The sequence below is a fragment of the Sarcophilus harrisii genome, chromosome 3 (genome assembly GCF_902635505.1).
Source record: "Sarcophilus harrisii chromosome 3, mSarHar1.11, whole genome shotgun sequence".
Lineage (NCBI taxonomy): Eukaryota > Metazoa > Chordata > Mammalia > Dasyuromorphia > Dasyuridae > Sarcophilus > Sarcophilus harrisii.
In genome coordinates, this window is record NC_045428.1 from 451,174,813 (window position 1) to 451,200,603 (window position 25,791).

At 37.1% G+C, this 25,791-nt stretch overlaps 1 protein-coding gene across 4 annotated transcripts in view; it reads right to left on the minus strand.

Annotated features, from left to right (window-relative positions):
* The window catches only part of LOC100931919 (neurotrimin), a 1,311,995-nt gene that overhangs the window by 288,699 nt on the left and 997,505 nt on the right, over positions 1-25,791 (minus strand). For all 4 annotated transcript variants that reach the window (XM_031963695.1, XM_031963696.1, XM_031963697.1 and 1 more), the window contains exon 3: positions 12,874-13,106. In XM_031963695.1, the coding sequence (XP_031819555.1) occupies positions 12,874-13,106 (233 nt within the window). The remainder of the gene's footprint in view (positions 1-12,873; positions 13,107-25,791) is intronic.

Sequence of the window (25,791 nt, forward strand, 5' to 3'; positions counted from 1 at the left end):
AATACTTTCAAAACCATTGACCAACAAGCAAATTTATTATTCTAAATTATGCCATTTTCTCCTGTCAGGGAAATTAAAATAATATTTCCTTTTGTGTGAAAGGCAGTATGATATATTGGATGAAGAGCTGAACTCAAAGCCAGAAAGATTTGGGTTCAAACCTCACTCTTGACACACACTTGTTGAGCAAATCATTTAATTTCTGAGTATCCCAGGAAACTAATTTTCAGAGAAGGTGCCAACCTGCAAATGGTAGAGAAGATTTTCTCACCATGGAGGTCCCTCTATCCATGAAATCACATATTCAGTCCTTCCTCCTCTTCTTATTTTTTGTGAGGCCTACATTTTAACTTCACAACCATTTCAGGTATTTGAGCAAATTTCAGGCTTCTTCTGTAGATTGGGTAAAGGGACAGGGAGAGAAGGATACTTCTGCTTTAATCACATTCAACTATCCACAAGCTGCTTCCTTAAAGAGAACAAGACGCTTCTTGTTTCCCATGGGCTGGCTTCCTGGGAGGTTTTGTCAATCTTCCCCATTTGTATCCTAGGTTTAAGTTTAATTAAAGCTTTGAAAGGTTTTCCTTTCTCTAGGGACATGGGTTTGGAGATGTTTTTTTCTGCCATCATTTCCCTCAAGAGGTTCATTTTAATGGTCTATCACTTTCTTTTTCAGCTGGTAGTTCTTCAGTTTATTACTCTTTACCAAAACATTCCGGCACAAATTTCCTTGGGGAAAGACAGGAAGAACTACTTTTACTTGGTAACAACTCCCAGCTTAATGGAGGCCATGGTAAACCTAGGACTAAAAGACTGAAAGCAGCTGGATATTGATTCTAGTTCTGTGACCTTGAGCAGCTTACTGACCTCTGTGGTGATCAGCATCCTCATCACAGTAATCCTTTTTAGAAAGCAAGTCCTTTGAAAAGTGAAGCATTTATGCAATTGCACATGTAAAACACTTTGCAAAATGTGCAATGCCACCAAAAATACTGGGTATTAAATCTGGGTGTTTGAGTGGCGTCAAATAGAAATGGGTCCAACACATTGTACGTAAGGACTATGGTAGGTTAAATACTGACTTAGAAAACCACACATATACACATACATGCCACGTATATATACATATACATATAAATATGTAGACATACATATATTTTTGTATAAACATCAACAATTTTAACTTATGTAGGAACTCCATTTTAATCCAATTCAAGCCACACTCAGGAGAACTGTGGGATACATGCTGCCCATGGGCTGAGAGTCTTAAATGCCTATGTATTAGAAGTCCTCTGTATGGTTTCTAATCCTAAATCTATAGTCCTAAGATATGAGGTATCTTGAGAGGGAACATATTCCATTTTTTGAACTACTCTATTACTAAGTTTTTACTTACATCAATTCTAAATTCCTGGTATTTTTAACTGTTGTTTTGAATTCTGCTCTTTGGGATTTAACTCAACAAGTCCAATGCTTTTTGTAAGTGATAGTTTTGGAAATGTGTACTAAAAGACAACTATTCCATCCCTCCCAACTCTCAAGTTCTTTCTAAACATCTTCCTTTTCTTTCATCGTACTTCGTCTGACATGATCTTGAGTCCCTCATCTTGATCACTTTCTTCTAGATGCTATGTAGTATTCATGTCTCCAACTAGCTCTAATTACAATAATTAATACTACTTAGCATTTATATAGTATTTTAAGGTTTGTATATATGTCATATGATCCCTACAACAATCCTGAGATATCACCCCCATTTTACAGATTTTACATTTTACAGATAAGGAAACTGAGGCAGACAGTAATTAAGCAATTTGCTCAGGATAGCAAAGCTAATAACTGTCTTCCTGACTTCAGGTTCAATAGTCCATCCATTGAATCACTTAGCTGTTTCATATTTATTATCCTTTCTTTTGCATAATCTTTCATATTACCAATGAGTCATAGAAATCAATATGTGTTAATTTTTTTCAAAAAGTTAGAAATAGATGTTAATCAAGCTTCTTTCAGGTATATTCTGGGGAATGACTTGATCCGCCCTGACAGATGTTAGCTATTATTTCGCCCTGATATCAATCTGATATAACTGAGATGCTGATACTAATCTATGTAATAGTAGAGAAAGTCAGATTAGCAGAGTAGAAAGCATTCTAAATTTATAATCAGGGAATCTGGGTTCAGATTCCAGTTCTGCTATTACCTATATGACCTTAATCAAGACCACTTTGGTCCTCATTTGTTCCCCTGTAAAAGAAAGGGGTGGCACTAAATAACATCCAGCTTTGTAGTAAACCCATGCTATGGGAACAAGAAGGAAAAATGCATCTAGGAAATGTAACTTGATCAATGTCTTATTGATAATTTGTATTTGCTCCCTTCCTTCCAAAGGAATAACAAAAATGCATAATTTGGAGACTATAAGAAACCTAGGATATAATTGGATCCAAATGATTTTCCTCCTATAGGTAGAAATATTTGATCTGAAGAGAAGACCAAGTTGATTACCTGAGGAAAACTAGTTGGCAGCTCAGCTACAACGCTGGAGGAATCAACACCAACATGGATGCTCAAAGGGAGGGGGAAGATAGAGGTGGCAGTAATTACATGGAATGGATGAATCCTCATTAACTGCTTGGCCAAAATGATGCTTTTGGTCTTCTGTTAGTAACTGGAGCCAAATAGCAAAAGGGTGTCTCTTCTAAATACTAAAAGATTGTGGGCTAAATATGGCAAAGGTTTTGGTCAGGTGGGCTGTTGCTAATCACAATCTGACCAAAGAAAAAGACCCAGGAACTTCCCCGAACAATTTCCAAAACATGATCCACTTTCTTTCTCCTCATTTTCCATTTCCTCCTCCCCTGCACCCCATCAGCTATGCTCTGAAGATGCTTTTATCTAACCAAGCTTTTGGAGTATCTTATCTTCTCCATTAAGCATTGGTGTACATGACTAAAACCTTCCCTGTTTTGTTTTGTTTCTAAATTGTCTTAACATGCCTAGAGGTGAGAGCATGCTGTAAATGAGTTAATTGAGTTTTTAGTGCTGGCAAGGCAGGCTCCTTTGACAAATCTAGCAGCCTTCACTGATTACTTCAAAAAGTATCAGAATTGACTCAAAGTCACTTAGTTGTCTCACTTGCATGCTGTCTGAATTTAGTAACACAATTTCAGATGAAATGGCCTAATTTCTTTCCCTTCCCCAGGACACTTTGAGGGGCCTTCCAACTTGGTGAATGAATTTAACTTCTTATTTTTTTTTTTTAAACAACTGCAGTAGAGGCTTATTCACTATTCATAGGCCTACGACTAGGTTAAAAAGAAATTTTCAAGTACTCCTTAAAAAGGAAGGAAAGAGACAAAATAGTATTTTGGAACTAGCTGCCAGATGGGGTCAGATATAACACCAGCCTATGATTCAATTCAATTCAATTTGTTTTGAAAGTTTATGTGTGAGGTGAGAGGCAGAACCAAATATGGGACAGAAGACCAGTCTGAAAGTCAGCAAGATGGTCTTCAAACCCTGCCTTATTATGTGACCCTGAACAAGCTACTTAACCTCAGGGAACACCCCATAACTATACATTACAGCCTAGTTGCCAATCTGTACTGGTAGATGTCATTTACTCACCTGGACTTTGTTATCCAAATGAAATAATAAATTTGGACTCCATCCTACTCCCCAAAGTACCAGGTACAAAGTACCTGGATCCACCGATCCAGGGGCTGGGAATACAACGACTAAAATAAAAAGAATATCTGAATCCCAGGGATTTACATTCAACCAGGGTGAAACAATATGTAGTAAGTAAATATATATATATGTGTGTGTGTGTGTGTGTGTGTGTATACATATACATATATATGATATGAGTTACTGTCTTCTCCAGTCAGGAAGCAGCTATTATCAGATAATTCCCAGACTATCTAGGAAGGAAGTCTTTAGCAATCCTCATTGTCTATCCACCTTTTTGTCCCCCCCACCCTGTTTCTTTTTCTTCACCTCTCCCCTATGCCTCATGGTCTTTCTGCTCATCCCTGACTCCCCCTTCCTCTCGATGAGATCTAGATTTTGGGGTTCCCGGTTAGGGAACCAAATGATGAGATTAGATTCAGGGAACCAAAATGATGAGATTAGGGTTCCTGGTGGTCAGGGAATTAAATGATAAGGTTATGGCAGGTTTGGGGTTCAGGGAACCAAATGAAGAGGTTTGGTTCCCCTAAATCCCCTTGGGATTCGGCACATGGGTAGGGAGTTAGGGGAACCCCACCCCAATTCTGGTGGCACAGAGGTCCTTCATAAAGGAGTTTATGAACCTGAAAAGCTAGACTGGTAAAAGAGGTTTATTATAGGTATTGGGAAGTCAGCCTGTGCTATGCATGAATAGAAAGGCTGAATTACTTAGTGGCAAAGTCCCAAAAGAGAGATATAAAGTCTCCTTATGGAAATAGGTAAGGATAAAGAGAGGGTAACACTGAAAGAGAATATCCCAGCAGGCAGTTTGCTAATATGCCATGGATGGCATATTAGATCCTCTGTGAGGAGTGAGCCCCAGGTTGCCGGGTTTTTGTTTTGTTTTTGTTTTTGTTTTGTTTTGTTTTGTTTTTTGTTTTTTTTTAAATAAGGAAATCTGAGACAGAAGTTTCAATCCCTCAATGCTGTCACTGCCCCCAGGCCTAGATGAGACCACTTACTGGGAGTGGTTTTGAGCCAACAATAGGGGTAGAAAATCTTGGAATTGAATACTTCAACTTGTCCCACCAAGATAAACCACTTTAACTTGGTTCTGTGGGGTGGGTCTCAAAGAGGAGGATTCAAAGAGAATTTCTACTTGAAGGAATTTTCAGAGTTTCAGGGTCCCTTCATCACTCTCCCTTTTACTTCCCCCCCCCCCCATGACTCATTGTGCCTAGAATTTTCTCATAGTTAACTAAGTCTTTTAGAGGCTAAACTCCTCTATGGATTTAATGACATACTTCTATTTCATGGTGTATTTCTTTAATGAATTCTTCTAAACTCCTTTCCTTGGTAACCCTATCGTTCTCCCAATTCTATTTCATATTTATCATTCCTGGTGTCTATTTTACTTCTTTATTTTATCTGTAACTTCTCACAAATAAAACTACCTTTTGCCAAAGAAAATGGCCATTGTGAATTCTTCACATAATCAAACCCCATCATTTGGTGCCTGAACATCAATCACATCATTTGGTACCATCCCTCAAATACATCATATCTATCTATCTATCTTTCTTTCTTTCTTTCTTTCTTTCTATCCATCTATCTATCTATCTATCTGTCTGTCTGTCTATCTGTCTATCTGACAGACATGTCTGTCTGTCTACCTATCTATCTATCATGATTTTATCTTGTCTGTACATTGTGATTTACATGCTTCACTTCCATTAGACTGTGAGCTCCGAGAAGGCAGGGATTGTTTCTTGCCATTTTTTAATTAGCACATAGCAGGTCATTAAATAGTGTTTGTTGATTGACTGATGATCAGTAAAGCCTAAGGTAGTTCTGCTACACACTAACAGTGTGATTTCCGGAGTCATTTTCACCTTTGCTGGGTTCTCAGTTTCCCCATCTTTAAAGTGAAGGGCTTAGGCCAGATCTGCCCTCAATTTCTTTCTAGGTCTGACTCCTATGTATTTGGCCTAATTTTCTGGAGCTTAAAAGGTGTCTTCCCAGTGTGCAAGGGGAAGAGAATGGAGGCAGTGAAGACTGCGCTAAGGTGCATTACTCTCTTGGCTAATCTGTGTTTTCAGGTTCCCTTTTGTTCAGGTGCCCAAAGGCCTGAGGGGCCATAGGTGTTTGGAAATTAAAAGTTATTGTTCCTGTTTGTATAATTATAATAATGAATTTGGCTAAGAGAGGATGATTAATTATGCAAGGCTGGAGAGCAACCAGAGTCACCAGATAGGGGGTGGGGGCCCTGGAGAAACAGAGAGGACCTGTGACAAGTGAAGGGGTGGCAACTTTCAAAGGCTCTGTTATTTGCACACCGCAAGCCTTGGCTGGGGTCCTAGAGGTCTATGGGAGGCTCGGTCCCCTTGAACTGTGAACTGTGCTTACAGGAGCACAGAATGCAATGCTCAGGCTCCCTGCCTCTAGGCCAGTCCTACCAGGCAGACATTACTGCCTTCCCCCTTTCACCTGAGCAGTTTGACTCCCTAAAGAAGGTAATTAACTATCAAACAATAGTAGGGATTTACAGATTAATTCTGAAAAAGAAGAAATGAAAAACTCATTTACACCAAACAAAAGGGAGGGGGGTGATTAGTTGCTGGAATAACAATAAAAAGAGTGAGATAGGGCCTAGAAAACTGATAAAGAGGCAAAAGCTTTTTTTGTTATTACACTAATATTCCCCCCTTTTTTATAAGCACTAAATTCTACAGTTTTCTATCATGCAAATGTGTGTCTCTAAGTGAGATTAAAGCCCAGCAGGCACAGCACTCCAGAGAAGTCCATTTTCAGGGTTTAGATAAGGTGAACCTTTCTTAATGCATCTCTAGCTGCTGTGTGCTCATCACTACAGTACAACTGCATTAGGGTTTGTATAAATACAAATAGGGCTTTCTCCACATCCTCCCTAGGCTGTTTTTAATTTAGCAAACATTGTAGTCCCATTAAGGGCAGTTTTCATGCTCTCCATGGCATGTGGGATCTACTAGCGAGGACAGGGTCAAGGACAGAATCAATACAGCGTTTAGGGATCAGAACCAGAATGTTCTATTTCTATTTCTGGGAACTGAAACTGAAAGGTTGGAGAGGGTTAAAATATGCAGTTGGCCCTGGAAAGAAGAAAGGAATTAGACTCATGAAGCTTCTTAGTCTTAGAATCTAGACCATCAAGACTTCTGGGATAAAGCATTAGACTCAAGTGAAGGAACTTTGGGCAAAATGCACTACAGGTAAATTTAGGGCCCTTGACGAATATTCATTGGCAAATACTTTTAAACTTGTTTTAGTTATTCTGTCTGAAAAAATCAATGTGTTTACTTCTGAATTGTCTTAGGAGGCAGTTTGCCTCCTACACATAGCTAGAAAGCTGAATTTTCAATGAAGAAAGACCAGAATTCAAATTCAGCCTCAGACATTTACTACCTTTGTAAACCTAAATAAATCACTTAATTCCTCTCATTCTCATGTTCCCTACCTTTAAAATGGTATAATAAAATTACCCATCTTCCTCGGGGTTAAAAGAGAGGATCAAATGAGATAATATATGTAAATTACTTTGCAAACCTAAAAAACTGATAAAAATGTTAATTGCTGTCCTGCATTAGCCATTGAAGAGATTAGCCATTCAAAAGCCAATCAAAAGATAATATGACTGGAATGTCTAGTTCATTCATAGTACTATGGGAATTATCAACCTCAAAGCTTTATTAGAAGACTAGGCTTTGAGGAAATCTTAAGTGCTTCTAGGAAAGAAGACAAGACCCTTTTCCCAATAAAGGGGTAATGAACAATAAGGGGAATTGTATGGTGATAAACTTGAATAAGTGGTCTCCAAAGTAGGATGTTTATATCCCAAGATGGTCCACAGATGATCCAAGGGAATATGGGAAAACATTTTAGAAATGAGAAGAGCAGGACAGCTGTTCAGGGATTTAAAGACTGTCAAATTGATGCTTTCCTTGCTTTGCCTATTCCCAGTGCAGGGTAACTTGGAATATTAGTCCTGCCACCAAGAAGGAAAAGAAGGAGGAGGAGGAGGAAGAAGAGAGGAGGACAAGGAGGAAAAAGAGGAAGATGGGGAAGAGGACAACAACAGTTATTTAATTTATATAGTGATTTGTTATTTATTAAATATTTATATAGCGATTTAAAATTTACAAAGAAAGTTCTGTCTTTCACTCATTTTTCAGTTATGTACCACTCTTTGTGACACCATTTAAGGTTTTCTTAACTACAGCGGTTTGCTATTTTCTTCTCCAGTTCATTTTACAGATGAGGAAACTAAGGCAAACATGGCTAAGTGATTTGCTCAGGTTCATTTGGGAAGTGTCCTGAGGGAGTGTCTTTACTAATAATATCTCTTTAATGTCCTCTGACAGGGTGGGGGGAGGCACTGGACATTCTGGGATTGGGAGAGGCATTCTGATAAGTAGGGAAGGGCTGGGGTCATGATGTCTAACCTAGAAGATCTTTTATCCTTATCAAATATTCTGATGATTAGGAGGGAGAGGTTGTGGTGCAGGATTGACCAGAACAGTTAGGAATTGAGGCAGAACAATTCAGGGAAATCGAGGCAGGATAATTTAGGGAAACTGAGTCAGGATAATTAGGGAAACTGAGTCAGGATAATAAAAAGAGAACTGTGGCACAACATTCATGACTCTAGATCTAGTGCCCTAGGTGTTGAGTCACCTGCCTGTCAAGGGAGACTTCAGCAGGGGTCCAGGAGTACTTGAAGTACATTAGCATAGCATCATTGGGCAGTACCATGAGTACAAGGAAGAAGGGTTCAAAGGACAGCTGCTGACAGGATTGTTGGGGCTTAAGTAACCAAGCATCCATCTCTCTCAGATTTGAAACCTTGATCTCAAGACCTCTTACTTTCCCCTACATCCCCAAGAGCACTTGTTAGTAGCTTTAAAAAAAAAAAAAAAAAAAAAGGAAGATTATGAACCGTTATGAAACCAGAACCTATGGCGCATTTTTCCATTTGCCCTGCTACACTCTTCCACTCTATCTAAAACAACAACTTTTACACTATCAACTCTTCCTCTCCTGCTCTCCTAAATCAGAGAAAGTAATACTGATAATATTAAACAGTAGTTAACATTTATAGAGCACTTATTATGTGCTAGGTACTGTGGTAGGCACTCTCCAATTCCTGTCTCATGTGATCAAGACAATACTGTAGCTGAATTTCAGCAAACCTGTTTAATTAGTGTATGAGATTGAAAAACCAGCATCAAGATTTATTTAGCAAGGTCAATCATGTATTTGTTCTGTTATTTATACAAATTTATGGACTATCTTTTTCATCAAAAGACTCTTCAGAGCCAAAATAAACTGACCTTAGAAGCAGACCTCTCAATCACTCTTTCACAAAATATATATAAAAAATATATCACAAAATATTAAACTAAGATTTCAAAAGATAATGAAGCTTATAAAACAACATTGTTCTAAGTAAACATAAAGAATAACAATGGGGCATCTAGGTGATGCAGTGGATAGAGCACCAGCCCTGAAGTCAGGAGAACCTGAGTTCAAACCTGGCCTTAGAGAAGTAACACTTCCTAGTTGTGTGATTTTAGGCAAGTCCCTTAACCCCAATTGCCTTAGGAATAATAATAATATTCTATTGAGAAAAATGTTTTGTACAATTAATAAATATTTCAAATTCAATTTAATCTTTATCTCCACTTTTTCATGTTCTTTCATGCATATAATTTAAATAAATAAATATACATATATTAATCATACATATATTAGTTTTTATTTTCCTTTATTTTTGCTGATAGTATGTATGATGCAAAAAACTTGGAGACCACTAGAGCAGGAGGCTGAGGAAGAGTTCTAATCCTAAATGACTTTGTCATTTAGTAGCTTTGTGACCTTGACCTTGTCATTTAAAATTTTCAGACTTTAATTTCCTATCTCCAAAATAATCAGGTGGCATTTGTTGCTGGTGAGATTGTAAATTTATGAAATGTTTTTGGAGAACAATCTGACAGTGCTCTATAAAAGTTATGATGACAAAATCTTTCGATCCTGAAATTCCTCTGTTCAATTCATAAACAAGCATTTAATAAGTCCTTACTCTGGGTCAGGTATCATGCTAGAGGTAAGGGATAGAGATACAATAAATCAAATAGTTCTTACTCAAAAGGAACTTATATTTTAACTTTGTTGGGAATATATCCTCAAGGTGATATAAAACAAACAAACAAAAAAGAATTAAATGAAGATCTGTCAATCTGGAATGCCATCTCCTTTACCTTACTTTGTAGAATACACACAAACACACATACACATACACACACACACACACACACACACGTGCATGTATATATGAATAGGTGGATGCATATAGATATTAGTATGTATATTTAACATATATCGACATAATACTAACATATTACTAGGTAGGGAAGAAATGATTAAATATATTATGATTCATTCATATGATTCATATATGATTTGTGATATTTACTAAAACAAAAATATGGAACCAACAAAACAAAATACATACTAAATATGAGCATCTAAAAAGGAAAGTCAATGAACATGAATACACAAATCCATGTTGATGGAAAATTATAGTGTTACTAAAAAGTCATTATAATATTTATATTGATTTATTAAAATGTAAATAGCTACAAATCACACTGATTTAGTTTTATAGGAATACAATATTAAGCTTATAAAATATTTAAATAAAATAAGAGGATTGGATCAAGTGACCATTAAGTTTTTAGATGAATGACATTCAAGGATTTTTATCATGTCATTCATTCCCATTCAATACAAGTCTTTGAAGGAGCTATATCTGTCATCTGAAACAAAAAAAATAAAATAATTCAAATACCCAACTTTCTTCAAACTCAAAGTTTATAGATTATATCACATATTATTAGATTTCAAAGAGTTTAATCTCATTTATGTGTGTATGTTGAGGGAAAGGAAGCAAAGGACCTAGTGAGATGTAAAGAATACTAGATTTGGAGCCAGAGGTACCAAAAGAAAAGGTGGGGAAAAGTGATCATTCAGGTCCCTTCCAATTAACCTTGTTATTATGTGGTTCATACTCATTCATGTTCAGATCCTCATTGGAGCAAGCTAGACACTATTTTTTTTTTTAAGATCAAAAACCAATTAGAAATCTCAAGACTTCTCTCATCCCAGTGTAATTTTTTTCCTTTTTTCTTTTTTTCCTTTTCCTTTTCTTTCATTCTATTTATTTGCCTTCCCTTCTCTTTCCTTATTTGCTCTTGGAGACTGTCTTTTCTTATCTCATTTAGGCTAGAAGTACAGTTGTCTTTCACAATCCTAATCCAACTAATGATTACCTTGTGAAGCTTTGACCCACTCTATTTCCAACCCGGACCAGTTAACCCCTCCTTAGGAAACCTGATGATCCACTGATGCCAGGACTTCGCCATACTGGTGCCTGACATACTGGGGATATATTGTAGTTCAGAAATCCCAAACCCAAGGGACTGACCATCTCCCAATAGCAGAGATTATAGAAACCAGGCACAGTCAAGTGGAATTTTCTGAATCAGCAGCTTAAAAATATCCAGACAGACAATTTCTAGTATGGGAATCATACTTTATGCTCAATGCATAGCAGATCACAAGATAAATAACAACATCAACAAATCCACCCTTGGTGATATATATCCTTTCCAATAGTGAGATTGGGGAAGTTTGGTTCTATTTAGTTTGTCTGATTGCTTTAAGAGGGAGGGAAAAAAAGGGCTCTGGAAAATTACGGCCCTCTATTCATTAGAGTGTCAATAAGACTCAGTCCAGGCATATTGACAGCGGATTAGCTTAGGCTGGCTCTGTGTACAAGACCAATGCCTTTCTTAACCCAGCTTGTTTCCAAATCAATATACCCATCAGCAGTTGAAAATTAGCCCAAGATGAGATTCCAATACTTGAACTGGTGTGTCATGCTAAGAGGGCACCCGGCCAACTTATAGAGGAAATCACCTAGCAAGGGATTAGACATTTTCCATTAGTTTGTGCTCAAAATGCCCAAGTTCAGATTGCTGACCACTCACCCTATTCTGATTCCTTCATTTTGGTGTCTATACCAGACCTTTAAGTCATATCCCTATCAACACATACCCTGTCTTCCCATCATATGTCTATAATGTTGTCTGTAATAATTTCCCTACCAAAGCATTGTTCTCTGCCTCACACTTTGCTGTCACCAACTTCATTTTCATTCCATTCAAATGTGAAAACAATGCATCCCATTCTAGGGAAGAGAAATATAGCCACAGTATAAAGAAGGCAGATTTTTAGAACAGAAGAAATGAGCACTATTAGCTTTCACATACAGAAACAATAAGAGATTATTTAGTGGAACAGAAAATTCCTCCACAATTTGAAATTAAACACTCTTGTATACCATATTTGTTGCATAATCTCTGATTTTGGCTCTTTTTTGTTTTTGAGTCTCTTTCTGGCAGGTAGCTTGTTCTAATTATCCTCACCTTATTAAATCCTTTTTTCTCATATTCTCTTGCTTTTTGTCTTGCTTATCTATGTCCTAAGTCGCCCATTTCCTGTCTTTTTTTTTTCAACATGGTTTTTCATACTTTTTTTTCTTTCCTTTTTTTAATCCCTCCCCCATTCTCTACTTTACATCTCCTAACCCTGTTGAACTAGCTCATTCTTCTCATTTCACAAAGATCTTAGGCTTCAGAAAGATCACCAGACTCTCTTCATAGGATCACATGCAGGAAGACCAAGGAAACAGGAGTATCAAAGGATGAATTCCCTTCCAAAGACATAAAGAGGGACATTCCACTAGGTCCATATCTTACACTAAGCAAAGGAAGCTTCCATACTGGTAACCAAAGGTGGGAAAAACCACAACAAGAAAATAAGAAATCAATGCAATTAATGAGTGCAAATTGAAAGAAAGTAGCACGGTTTAATTGTATGTTACTGAACTGGAACTGGTCACTTTTGTACTGGCTCTACCTTTTAGTCAGTGGGAAAGTCAGTGACCAAGACATTTGAATTCCTTATTCTATAAAACAAAAACAAAATCAAAACAGAAACCCAAGAAGTCAACCTCACCAGAACCTACATCCTATATCTATTAAAACCTCACAGAAAGATTCCCCAGCTCCCCCACTCCAGCCTTGGCTATTGCCTAGGATCTCTTACCTTGAACAATGAGGTGGACCCGTGATGTCTTTGGGTGGTTGTCTGTCTGCACAGAGCAGGTGTATGGGCCCTCGTCATACACGTCCACGTTCTGGATCTCAATACTGTACTGGGTTTTGGTGTTGGTCAGGAGGACCACCCGGGGGTCTAAGCACCATTTGTCATTCCCAGCATAGAGTATTGTGCTGCGATTCAGCCAGGCCACCCGAGTGACTCGGTTGTCCACAGTGCACCTGAAAGAAGAAAGAGGTGGGGCAGGCAGGTCAGAGGAGGGTAGAGTAGAAAGAATGAGTCCTCAAAAGCCACCCAGAGAGGGTGGGAATGGGAAACAGAGAGGGGTAGAACAGCTGTGATCTTTTATCTGTCTTTTAACTCATAAAATTGGTTGCATTTTAGAGTTTTGCTCTCTTTATATGAAGTGACATCAACTTCTTTTCTGTTCTTCAGACAAAAACAACCTGAGACATTTTGACTAGCTGATTCCTGGAATACATATATTTTCTTCTTTAATTTGGAGCTCATTGGTCTTCCTTCAAAAATCCTAGCTGAAATTCTACCTTCTATAAAAAGCCATTTCTAATCCTCCTTCATTTTAGTGCCTACCCCTCTAAATGGCCTCCAATTTTTCCCATCTCTATCATTTTTGCAGTTATTTGCTTGTTTTCTCTCCCCATTCATCTGTCAGATCCATGACAGCAAAGATTCTCTCTACTTTTTCTATTTGTATTCCCAGTACTTAGCACACTGTCTGACACATAGTAAGCACTAAATAAGTGTTGACTTGACTTGACTCCTATGGTAGTTCTTAATAGACATCATGAGCCTCACAGGAATATAAGATCTACACATTGCCTGCTTTGTACTTCTGGGATCTGGGATCAGGGATTAAAGTCAATAGTCAATTTATTCAGTATATAACATAAGGGTAATGTACATAGTTCTCAGACTCCAGAAACTAAGATACCTTCAAATACCTTCCCCACTGTATTCTCAGAGGCAGTTTTTTTCTTATTCAAAATAGCAGATCCCTATAGAATTTTGAGAATCCTTCCTTTGCCCAGCCCTTTTCAGCAATATTAACAGAAAATTTGCAGATACGAGAACACGTCTGAACTACTTTTTACTGTTATCTGTTGTCATAAACCCAAAGTTGAATATTTTCATTTTTGTAGGAATTATTGTTCACTTGTTTTTTAGTCAGGTCTGAGTCTTTGTGATCCCATTTTGAGTTTTCTTGGCAAAGATGTTGGCGTGATTTCTATTTCCTTTTCCAGCTTATTTTATAGATAAAGAAACTGAGGCAAAGAGGGTAAAGTGATTTGCCTAGGATCATACAGACCAGATTAGAACTAAGATAAGACTTCCTGACTCCAGATCTGACATTAGATCTACTGCCTTACCTAACTGTACACCTAAAGGAAGAGGTACTTGCAATTTTTACAGACATAGACAGTTTTAAAAATTCCAGTACAGTAACTTTTCAGATGTTAGAAGTTCCTTCCCTTCCAACTCCAAGTATGGTCCTACTTCTCTGACACTGGAAACCCAAACTATGATCTCATAATGTGACCATTCCTTTTCTCCCTTCATACTTTATGCAGTCATAAAATCATCTTTATGATCTCAGCTAGATTTGCAAATCTAGGTTTCTGAGCCTCCTGCTAAATTGGAAACAGTATTGTTGTCACCTTAAAGATTAGAAGTATGAAGGGCAGGGTAGACTGTGTTGAGTAGAATTAACTATAGCGTTGCTGAAACTGATTGTCAATACAGTAAGCATTCCTTAGACATCATCTAATCCAACCCATTCCTTTTACATATGAGAAAAAACAAGATCCAGAGAGCTGAAGAGTTTTGTCCAAAGTTGTACAAAGTAAGTGGCAAAGCTGAGATTTGGACCCAGGTCCCTTACTTTAAGACTCCGCAGTCTTTCTGCTTCACAGGATTGAGTCCCAGAAAGTGAATCAGCTACAGTCATATAGCGACAGCCAAATCAAGTTAACAAACATTTATTAAGCATCTCTATCATGTGTCAGATACTATGTTAAGTGCTGAGGATACACTACCTTCTCTAAAGCAGCTACAGTCCAATGAGCTAAGAGTCAAAGTAAGTCTCTGATTGTAAATGCAGCACTCTTTCTGCTCTGCCAACTTGTTCCTCTATCACAAAAGGCATGCTTTTCACAAAACAAATATCTATGTGCCTTAGAAAACAATTTTCTAGCATCAAAAATATATGCATCTATAAAAAGCAATATTAAAATGTTCCTCATTTTACTCCCTTGTACATTGTGCCCTAGGCAGATCATAGATTTGATTGAGCCATTGCAGTTTTACTTCTGACCCAGATACAGCTCAGAAACATCCTTGGTCTGGGATCCAACTGTCTTTATGCCACTTATTGTATTTTCTGGACAACATAGGCAATGGCTCATGCCAGCATTATTCTGCCACAGCTGGCTGTTGGGTTTCATTCTTGAAGAGGACAAAAATCTGGTGGTATATAGAGCAATATGAGCTAGGAAGGTATATCACAAGATCAGAAACAATACTAGTATCTAAATACCATAAACATATCCGAACTGGGATAGAAAAAAGAATTCTGCTGTTCTAAGTAGATCAGACTGCCCTGCTCCATTCTCTCAACCCTGGCTAGGGTATCATTAGAGGTGTCTAGTCATTTTCAGTCATGTCCAACTCTTTGTGACCCCTTTTGAGATTTTCTTAGCAAAAAGTATTATAGTGGTTTGTCATTTCTTTTTCTATCTCATTTTACATATTTGGAAACTGAGAAAAACAGGGCTAAATAATTTGCCTAGGATCACACAGCTACTATGTGTTTGAACTCAGATAGGAACTCAAGTTTTCAAACTCCAGGCATGGAACTCTATCTACTGTAGCCATCGAGCTGTCCTATCTTTAGAAGTAGGGTAAAGTAATAGAGCCTAGTGAAGTAGACTAAGTCAATTCCAATGAATTCAGTTCACCAAATATTTATTTATTTATTTTAATAGCCTTTTATTTACAGGTTATATGTATGGGTAACTTTACAGCATTAACAATTGCCAAACCTCTTGTTCCAATTTTTCACCTCTTACCCCCCACCCCTTCCCCAAGATGGCAGGATGACCAGTAGATGTTAAATATATTAAAATATAAATTAGATACACAATAAGTATACATGACCAAAACGTTATTTTGCTGTACAAAAAGAATCAGACTCTGAAATATTGTACAATTAGCTTGTGAAGGAAATCAAAAATGCAGGTGGGCATAAATATAGGGATTGGGAATTCAATGTAATGGTTTTTAGTCATCTCCCAGAGTTCTTTCTCTTCACCAAATATTTATAATATATTTATGACGTCCCAAGTGCCATGCTGGTTTCTAAGAATGGAACAATGAAACAGTGCCTACCTTTAAGGACCTTGCCTTCTACTAATGGGATGAACTTATCCTAGTATTCTCCCATGCTGTATTAAATACCCAACTTTATATTGTCTTTCATGTTCCCAGGTTGCATATTTCTGTCAGTCCTACATGTAACATTTTAATGTGAACATCAGGCTTCTCAGAAAAGGAAATATATATATATATATATATATGTATACACACACACACACATACACACACATATATATGCTTTTGTTATTTTCCTGATTCATATACATATATATGCTATTTTCCTGACTATATATACACACACATATATATATGTATGTATATATATATATATATGTATATATAGTCAGGAAAATATATATAAATACATATATATATACATATATATATAGTCAGGAAAATAACATACATATGAATATATGGTCAGGAAAATAACCAAAGCATTAACATTAAGAAGGCTAATTGTTGTTACTATTTCTTGGGTAATTGCAGACTCTTGAAGATCATTTTGACAGTGTTGTGTCTTGATGCAGGGAGGAAAATACATGAAGTGGAATCTAAAACATGTATCTTATTTAAGTATGTACTGTTACCATTTTACAGAAAAGAAACTTGCTCTATGGAACTAGAATGAAAAGCTACTTTCATTTCTAGAGTAACTGAAATTTCACTAGATACATGGGAGAAAAGTCATTGTGCAGAAAGTGCTGACCATTAAATTATAAACTACTTGAATAATTGTTTTTGAAACACACAATGGGACATCTAACAAGTCTAATGATGAATATGGGAAGACTGGCCTGGGCTTCTATGTGGATGTCTAATTATTGAAAATTGACTGAAACTGAAGCAGTTGCACCAAACTGCACAGCAGTTAAAGGGCCAAGGATGTTCATTTGACACTTCTAGCTCAGCTAATTTCTAACAAGCTTATGTGGCCCCTGTGATATATACTATATGAAGAATGCTGGCGTCTCTTCAGCTGTGGCTCTGAGCAGATTCAAGGTTGTGTTGGGATGTCCAAACTGTCATCTCTGGAAACCAATCTTGCTTACTTTCAGTGGAATTAATGGGTGATGCCTAGAAGATATATGACCAAGGTAACTTGGAACCCAGCTCATGTCTTCCCTCTCATACTTGCCCTTATCTCTCTGTCTCATTTATCCATTCTCCTGCCAGAAAGAACAAAACATATGAGATACCCATCCCATCTCAAAATATAGCAAACTGAAGATGGAGACAACTTCCAGTTCTAAAACATAGGAATCTTAAGATCATAAATTTTGAGTACAAAGAAATCCTAGAGATCATCCAGTCTAATCCCCTCATTCTACAGAAGAAACTGAGATCCAAAGAGGACAAAGAATAGGATTCAAGGTCATACAACAGAAAGTCACCAAAATAAAGATTTAAATTCTGACACTAGATTCTATGCTCAGGTTTGGAGAATGGTATCTTTTTCTGGTGGGAGGAAGGGAGGGAGACACATTAATAGTAGTATTTTTTTGTTTTGCCACCTGTGCCTTGTATGCATCTCCAATGCTTCTCCTATTTGCAAGATGGGTTTGCATGTTACATGCCAACTTCAAGATACTATACTGACTTAGTGAGAACAAGATTCCGACTTGGGCCTGTTAATGGTCCTTAGACAAAGAATCCCACCTCCTGATTCCAAATTTTTTTCTTTAGCTATCCCCCATTCCTGGAATGATCTTCTTCTAATCTCTGCCTACTAATTTTCCTTCTTCAAGGGTCAGTTAAAGTTCTACTTTCTGTAAGAAGTCTTTCTCAATCCTTTTTAATTTTAATGCCTTTCCTCTGAAATTATCCCTAATTTATTTTGAATTTACTCCATTTTCATATAGTTATTTCATACTATCTCCCCCTTTAATTTTGAACTCTTTGAAAATATAGACACCTATCATATAATATTTGTGTGTCTATGCATGTGTGTGTGGGTATACACACATACAAAAACACATACATCTCCTTTACTTTGCACCCCCAGTGCTTAGCACAGTGCTTGGGATATGGCAGGCACATAATAAATCCTAGCTGATTTACTGAAATGCAAATATATTATTCTCACCGAAGATGTTTGTCATTATTATAGAACATGTGAATATAGAGTCCAAATGGAAAAAGGATTCCCTATAGATGGTGAAGTCTTGGAGATTCTTTTGCTTGCATATGAATTTCAATGATTATATCAAATCTTAATGTACTGAAAAACCTCCAAAATGAGATAATTAATTACTAAAAAGAATTTGACCTATCCTAATAGGAGAAACCAAATAGATAAAGAATGCTTATTAAAACTATAAAATGCATTTTGATGGATAGTGCTGAAGCTGGAGTACCAATGTAGATAGCTAAGAATTTATCTATATCTAATTCATCTATATTAATCAAATCATGGATAAATACTACAGATGAACAATGAACTAAACTCAGAGTTAATTAGGAATAACAACAACTGTAATAGAATATAATAGCTATGATTTGTTTAGTGTTTTAAGGTTTGTAATGTACTTCACAGATGCTGTCTCACCACAATCTTGTAAGATAGGTGCTGTCATTATCCCCACATAACAAACAAAGAAACTAAGGCTAATATGGGCTAAGTAGCTTGCTCAAAAACACACAACTAGTAAGGGGAAGTTCCAGTGCTTCCTGAATATAAGTCCAGAATGATCTCCGTACCCAACCAGTTTCAGAAGAAAACAGGGTGGAGGTACTGCTTTTATTTATCTTCATCTTCTCCCTAAAACAAAGGTCCTGCTTTTTTATATAGATATTTTTGTGTTGAAGTTCTGTGCAAGTCATGGAATAGTATAGTCTTTAAAGAATTTTAAATCAAGGAGAAATGAAGAGGTTCATGCTAGATGTGAGTAGGCTGTGACAAGTTACAAGTGAGGAATAGAACAGAAGTAGCATAAAGAAAGATTAATGTATAATACAAAAAGGAGGTGGAAGAGTTATGTAGAGAGATTGAGGGATAGTTATCTGAAAGTCTAGGTGCTACATTAGGGACCATGCAATGTCAAAAGATCTACAGAAGCACATCCATTGTAGATGAATCTTCAGCATAACATGGATAAGTGTGGTGTTGCATGAGTAGGCAAGAGATGACAGATTGATTGAAATGTCAAACATTTAAGTTCTGAAACCACAGCTGTCCTTGTCAGACCTGGCTAACCAAGACTTTCTGTTGGCATGTGTCTAACACAAGGGTCAACATGTGTCAAGTCAGCAGGAAAAAAAAAAAAAAAAAGGTTTGTGGTAATTACTAATTTCCCTGGAGTGGGTCAGGTAGAAATTAGTAGAGAGAAAGCAAAGATATTTTGATCTAATTGATATAAAATAAATCCTTATGGACCAAAAGTTTTATCCTTATCTACAAATTAGGGCTATTATTTCCAACATATATGAAGTAGAAGAGTGTTTTCATTATGAGTTCATTGGTATTTTATCCCTCTTCTAGGATGGCAATTTCTTCTTAGATAGAAGATGGTAATATGTAATGTTCTGACTAGCTCTCTGGAGGTCCTCCAACTGGGCCTTGGTTTCAGCAGAATAATCACCACGAGAATAGTCAGGAATAAAGTCAGAAGTCTTCTCTATCTCTTTGTCTGTCTTCCCTTCCAGATCTCTTAGCTCTTATATACTCTAGTATAAGTATACCATTATAGGTATCGATCTTGTAGAGTAGGTGTCAACTTGTAAAACTATACTAAGTATTAAGTATATGTAAACTAGAGAATCATTATCTCAATTCCTCTGAGTTAACACCTTGTAAGATTACTTATTTTAAGTACACTCGGCCCTCTAAGTAATAAGATATTGCATGTATAGATGGGCAATGGAGATGTTCAATGATTCAATGTGTACGTTAAGCTGCTGACCTATACACAGGAACTTATGCTTTAGTGAAAGAAGCCATTTCACACATTCTTGCTGAAAGTACACCTACTGTGCCAGCACTTGGAAAACATAATCCTATGAGTCATTCTCTCATTGATGAATAGTAGCTGTATTACAGTTTCTAAATTTAGAACTACTGTAAGAACAAGAATTATTGGTCAAGACAAGTATTAGTGAGGCAGAAATAAAGTAGTCAAACTATAGGCTAGTCCATAAGCCACTTTTGGATTTGGAGGTTTAAGGACAGATAAAAAGCTAAAAGTTGGGTAGTCAATGCAGCAAACATGTCTGCCTGAAGCCTTCAGGAGACATGCAGAGGTGGAGATGTTTGACCAAAGAGAAGGATTAAAGAAAAAATAGAGGGGGAGAAAACAGGCTTGGCCTTTCTTAAACACACCTGCTTGAAGATCTGAAGACAATAATGGATCCAGACAGTGTGTAATCCAAGCATTCCTTCTATCAAATGGCCCTTTAACTGCTTTTGAAAAGCACCAGGGCTCAGGCAATGCTTGAGACTACAGTAAAATAAGTGCTTTCGCCCTTCACAGCACCTGGTCACAATCTCCTCTTATCACACTGAAATGCTTCAACTGTCCCTAAGTTTGGCCTGTTCCAGTATTTGGCTTCCTCCCCCCTCTGCCCCTTAAGCTTCACAGATGAAAATTGTAACACAAATGGCTTTGAAATACCAACCAGAGGCCACATGCAGTTTGCTATTGAAGCTGTCTGTGCTTTCTCTCTTCCTTCTTCAAGAAAGAAGGGGGAACTGGTTCATGGTGAAAAGAAAAAAAAATTCATATATAAAGCATAGAAACGAAGAAAAGGATACAAAATCTTCATCAGAGCTTGGCCAGAAACTGATTACACCATCAACTTTCTGATTTGTTTCTATGTCTCACTGTTGTCTCTCTTAGTTTTAGGGCTAATGTCTATAAGAAAGGCTGAACTCTAAGTTGAATCATATTGACCACCACTCAAGAATTAGAACAGAAGCGAAAGCAGCAAGCATTCATTAGATACCTACTGCATGCCAGGTACTTTTTTAGTCTCTAAGAAGCAAAGTCCAAAACTTAAACAAAAACACAAACTTTGAAACAGAATTCATCCCTAAAGAGTTACATTTACTTAGATGGCCTGGAAAGAGTTTGTGCATACAGCTCTAACTTTACATTCAAGTTTGATTTAGGAATGACTTGAGGTCCTTATACATTATTGAAAAAAAGGAGATTTATTTTGTCCTAACCCAACAAGGAGTCAGTGGCACACTTAGCAACTTTTGACTTAGCTTTCCTCACCTCTTTATGGAAAGTCCTCTGATCAGGAGTCATCTGTGGATCCTTCTTAACTGACAGTGCTGTTCCCTGACAAATTATCTGAAGTTCCTGGCACAGGAAAGGTGTTTAATAGGTACTTGTTGATTGATTGATTGATCCAAAAGGACATTCTCAAATCAATTACAATGAATAACTTTACAACATTTTTTTTTTTTAAACAAGAAACCTCAGTTTCAATCCATATTGCTTTCTCTTCTCTTTCTACTATTGTCTTTATCTTCTGTATGGACTATACAAATGAGCTTTTGATTACATCATGCCTTCTAACTTTTTCTAATTGTTTCCTGGATGTATTAATCTTGTCTCTCTAGGTTGTAGGCCATTTTTGTACTTGGTCTCCATAAGTACTAAGCACAAGGCACTGCACTCATTCAACATTTGTCAGTTAACAGAGAATAGTGGAACATTTTAATCAGTCTCCTAAGGAGTGAAACAATGTGCAAAGGATAAAGAACAATGGATCTGTGGGAAGATATAAGCTTTTTGCCTTTAGGAACAATTACTCTGAATATTTCAGATCTTCATTTTCTAAATTTTCTGCCCCTGCATGATAAAGGGAGAAAAGTAGGAATGGAGTATCTTTACTTTTAGTGAATATCCATTCTCTTTTCCCTTTCTTGTCTCCTTTTTTCTCTATTTTTCCCAAATTTCTCTTTTAACATTTTTAAAGGGGGGAAAAGAACACAACAGAGAGTAAAAGCTACAATGAACTCTAACATACAGGGGAGGAAGTGCAGGCTAATGATTAAAGAGAAAATTCCAAAGTGAGAGACAGGAATCCTGGATTCTGAAGTCTGAACTTCACTGCTCCTTTTCAATGTGACCAATCATTTAAATTCTCCCTAGCATCACTTTCTATACACTTATAACCTAGGACTCATGGAGTGAAGGCTGAGAGACTATAAAGTGTTTTGGCATTCTATGTTAGAGTGAATAAGTTATTTAGTTTCCTCCCGTGGATGAAGAAGTGGTGGTACAAAGCATCATTTTTAATGTTCAAGTGAATGAGACAGTCAGTCTGTGAAACTCATTCAATAAAGATTCAGCTTGGAGAGACTAAAAAGTACTTTCTTTTTAGACACCGTAGACAGACCATAGGAAGCTTCCTGCCTAGTGCTCCCATATGTCTTTGAAGCATGAATTCCCCTATCTTCCCTGTGGACCATGTAGGGAGGAAGGGATCCCCAGAGCTTTAAGATATGGTACTGGCTCACTGATACAAGATGGAAAAATAATTAAGCACTGAAGAAATAATAGTTTCTCTACAGATTCTTAATCCCTATTACATTATACCTTTGTGGACTCTGCTTGGGGAATGGGGGAGAAGTGCAACAGGATGAGGGGAAATGTATCCATTGGGAGGAAGAAAGTGTTTTCTATCTTGGCTTGTTGCATCTCTGGGGTCCCTCTGCAGTCCTCTAGTTTTTGTGACTTCATATTTTTATTGTGCTATTTGTGATGGGTGCAGAAGTTTGAGAAGCATTCTTTAATTATGATATCCACCACATTTAAGCAGATCATTGTGGAAAGGAGTAGTAGATCTGCTTAAGTGCTCCACACAGATTTAGAGACAAGCTTGTCTCTTCCTTCCCTCTCTCTATTCCTCCCTGCAACCATCCTTACCCTATGATGGCAGCGAGATCCTTTTTTGGGATAAAGATAGAGTGTTTAGGCGAAAGGAGACCCTAAACAGCAAAGGGGTCATATGAGGACCAACCAATGCAGTCCAAAACTACATTGGCTGCCATCTCACACTGATAATTCTAATCCACTAAAATCCCCAGATATTTCTTATAATACCACTGCCTAATAATCCTTTACTCCCATATTTTGTATTTTTGAGGTGTGTTTTAATTCAAATATATAACTTTATAATTATTCCTCTTATATCTCACCATATTAGATTCTGATCAGCTCATATTCATGATACACTTCAAAGTTTAACCTGCCTTATTAATGTTTTATCCAAAAAATAAAACATTAAATCCTGATGTAGCTTTGCCAGTTTCTAAGATGTTAATGCTAACATTGGAAATTTAACAATCTGATCTCCTGAGACTGTTCAATCTGGCCTCAGAAAAATTCTTTAAGACACTAATACATGCCTCTGTTGTTGTGTCTGGAAAAGTTCTGAACAAGTCAGGCAGGTTTAATGAATCCCTACTTTCTAAGAGCTTAGGACACAAAATATGGTGTTAATATACATAAATATTGACAAACATAATGGGCATGAAGACAAAAGTTTAGACAGAGAGCAGAGCAGTGGGAACTTCACTGACGGTGACACTTCTACTAAGTCCTAACTCAAATTGTCTGAAAAACAGCTGAACTTCATCTGATGAATATGACTGAAGGAGGGTTGGGAACAAGCCCATCAGAATAGCTGGAAACTTCACAACTTGTGCTGAATGAACATCTACTTCTGAAGTGTATTTTCCTCTATGATCCTTATGAAAAAGGATCTTCATCATTAGTTCTTTGGGGTTGTCTTAGAGCATTGTATTACTAAGAATAGCTAATTTATTCACAGTTCTTCATCACACAATGTTGTTGTTAATTGTATAATGTTTTTCTGGTTCTGTTCACTTGATTTTGCATCAGTTCATATAAGTCTTTCCGGGTTTTTTCTGAAATCATCTTGTTTGTTACTTTATATAGCACAATAGATCTCTTGATGTCTTTAGTGATGCTCTCTATAAAGGGAGTCTGCAGGGGAGAATTCTGATTGGGCTGCTTGAAAGGTAGCTATTATCCTATTCCATAGATTGCCCTTGGGCCCTTCTGCTGAAAATGAGCCAGGTTCAAATAATTTTCCAGGCTCACTCAGGCTTATTTTCCTTGTGAATATTTTGCACCTTAAAACTGACTTTAGTTGATTAATGCTTCTCACCATCTCAAACTGTCAGAATTCAAGAGGTAGCTAAAGACTGTGAGAAGGGGAATAAAACATAGGGAAGGGAAGTAGCACCATTGGTGGTATCATTCCTCAAAGGGGCATTCTTGATCTTTTAAAAGCATAATTCCCTAAAACTTCTTGTCCCTCTTTATAACATGGCATCCAAAGGCCTATCAGATTAATCTTCTTTAATGCATACATTGCATGCAACTAGAAGTTATAGAAAATATATGGTATTTTCCTGAGGTTATAAACTAAGGAGAAAGTGAAGAGGTCTTTTGCAGAGGGAGGAATGGAAAGAGAGAGTCAGAGAGAGGGACACACAGAGAGACAGAGACAGATACAGCGAGACACAGAGGCAGAGGGACAGAAACAGAGGCAGAGACACGGAAACAGAAACACAGAGGCTAAGAGATAGAAATAGAAAGACAAAGACATAGGCAGAACAAGTCAAAGACAGGAAGACAGAGACAGAGAGATGAAAAGGAATCAGTCAAGTGAGTCGTCTGAGGATAATGGCTTTTGGCCTTATCACTTGCAAATTAGCCAAGCAAACAAATCAGCCTTTATTTTATTAGATGCACAAGCCAATAGTGTGTGTCTGGAAATGGCAGCTTGGGTAATAGTAAGAGCTTTAGATTAGGAGTGAGGATACTTGATCCTAGTTCTCTAGTTACTTCAGGTAGGCTATTTAACTTCTTTTTTTCAAAATTATTTTTAATTTATGGAATAAAACAAGTATTTCCATAAGTAACAATTAAAAAAAGATGTTTGTACATGAAACTGCAAGTCTGCTATGCACCTATTCCTTTCAAATATACTTAAACCTTTTTGTTAGGTCTTTTTCGTTTCTAAAAGTATAAATTTGTGAATTTTTAGACCTGCACTAACTTTTTTGGTCCTCTAATTCTAATTTACTCTGTGACACAGGACTCGTTTCCTTATTTGTAAAATGAGAAGTTGGAAGCAAACAATTTCCAAGGTTCTTTTCATTTCCAAGATTCTTTGTAAGGGTCTATCCTTTTTATTTTTCTCTTACACAACCAGATCCTTTCTCCTTCCTAAACCTGTACCTCTTCATGTCCTTAGTCTTTTCCCCCCTTTATGCAGGATTAGAGCATGTAGGAAGCTTTTAACTATTTACTCTGACTATAATTCCTAAGTGAATAGGATGCAGAATTCAGAATTTGAAGCAGGACTGAGAAGGGAGAGTGAAAGTGGCTGAGAGGAATGACTGGACTTCGATATTTATTACTGAACTATAGTAAACGGTGAACATCACTTTCACTACTTATGCAAATCCCTCCAAAAGTGGGTGCTAGGAGAGCAAAAGAGCATGTTTTATTTCAACCCAGCATGATG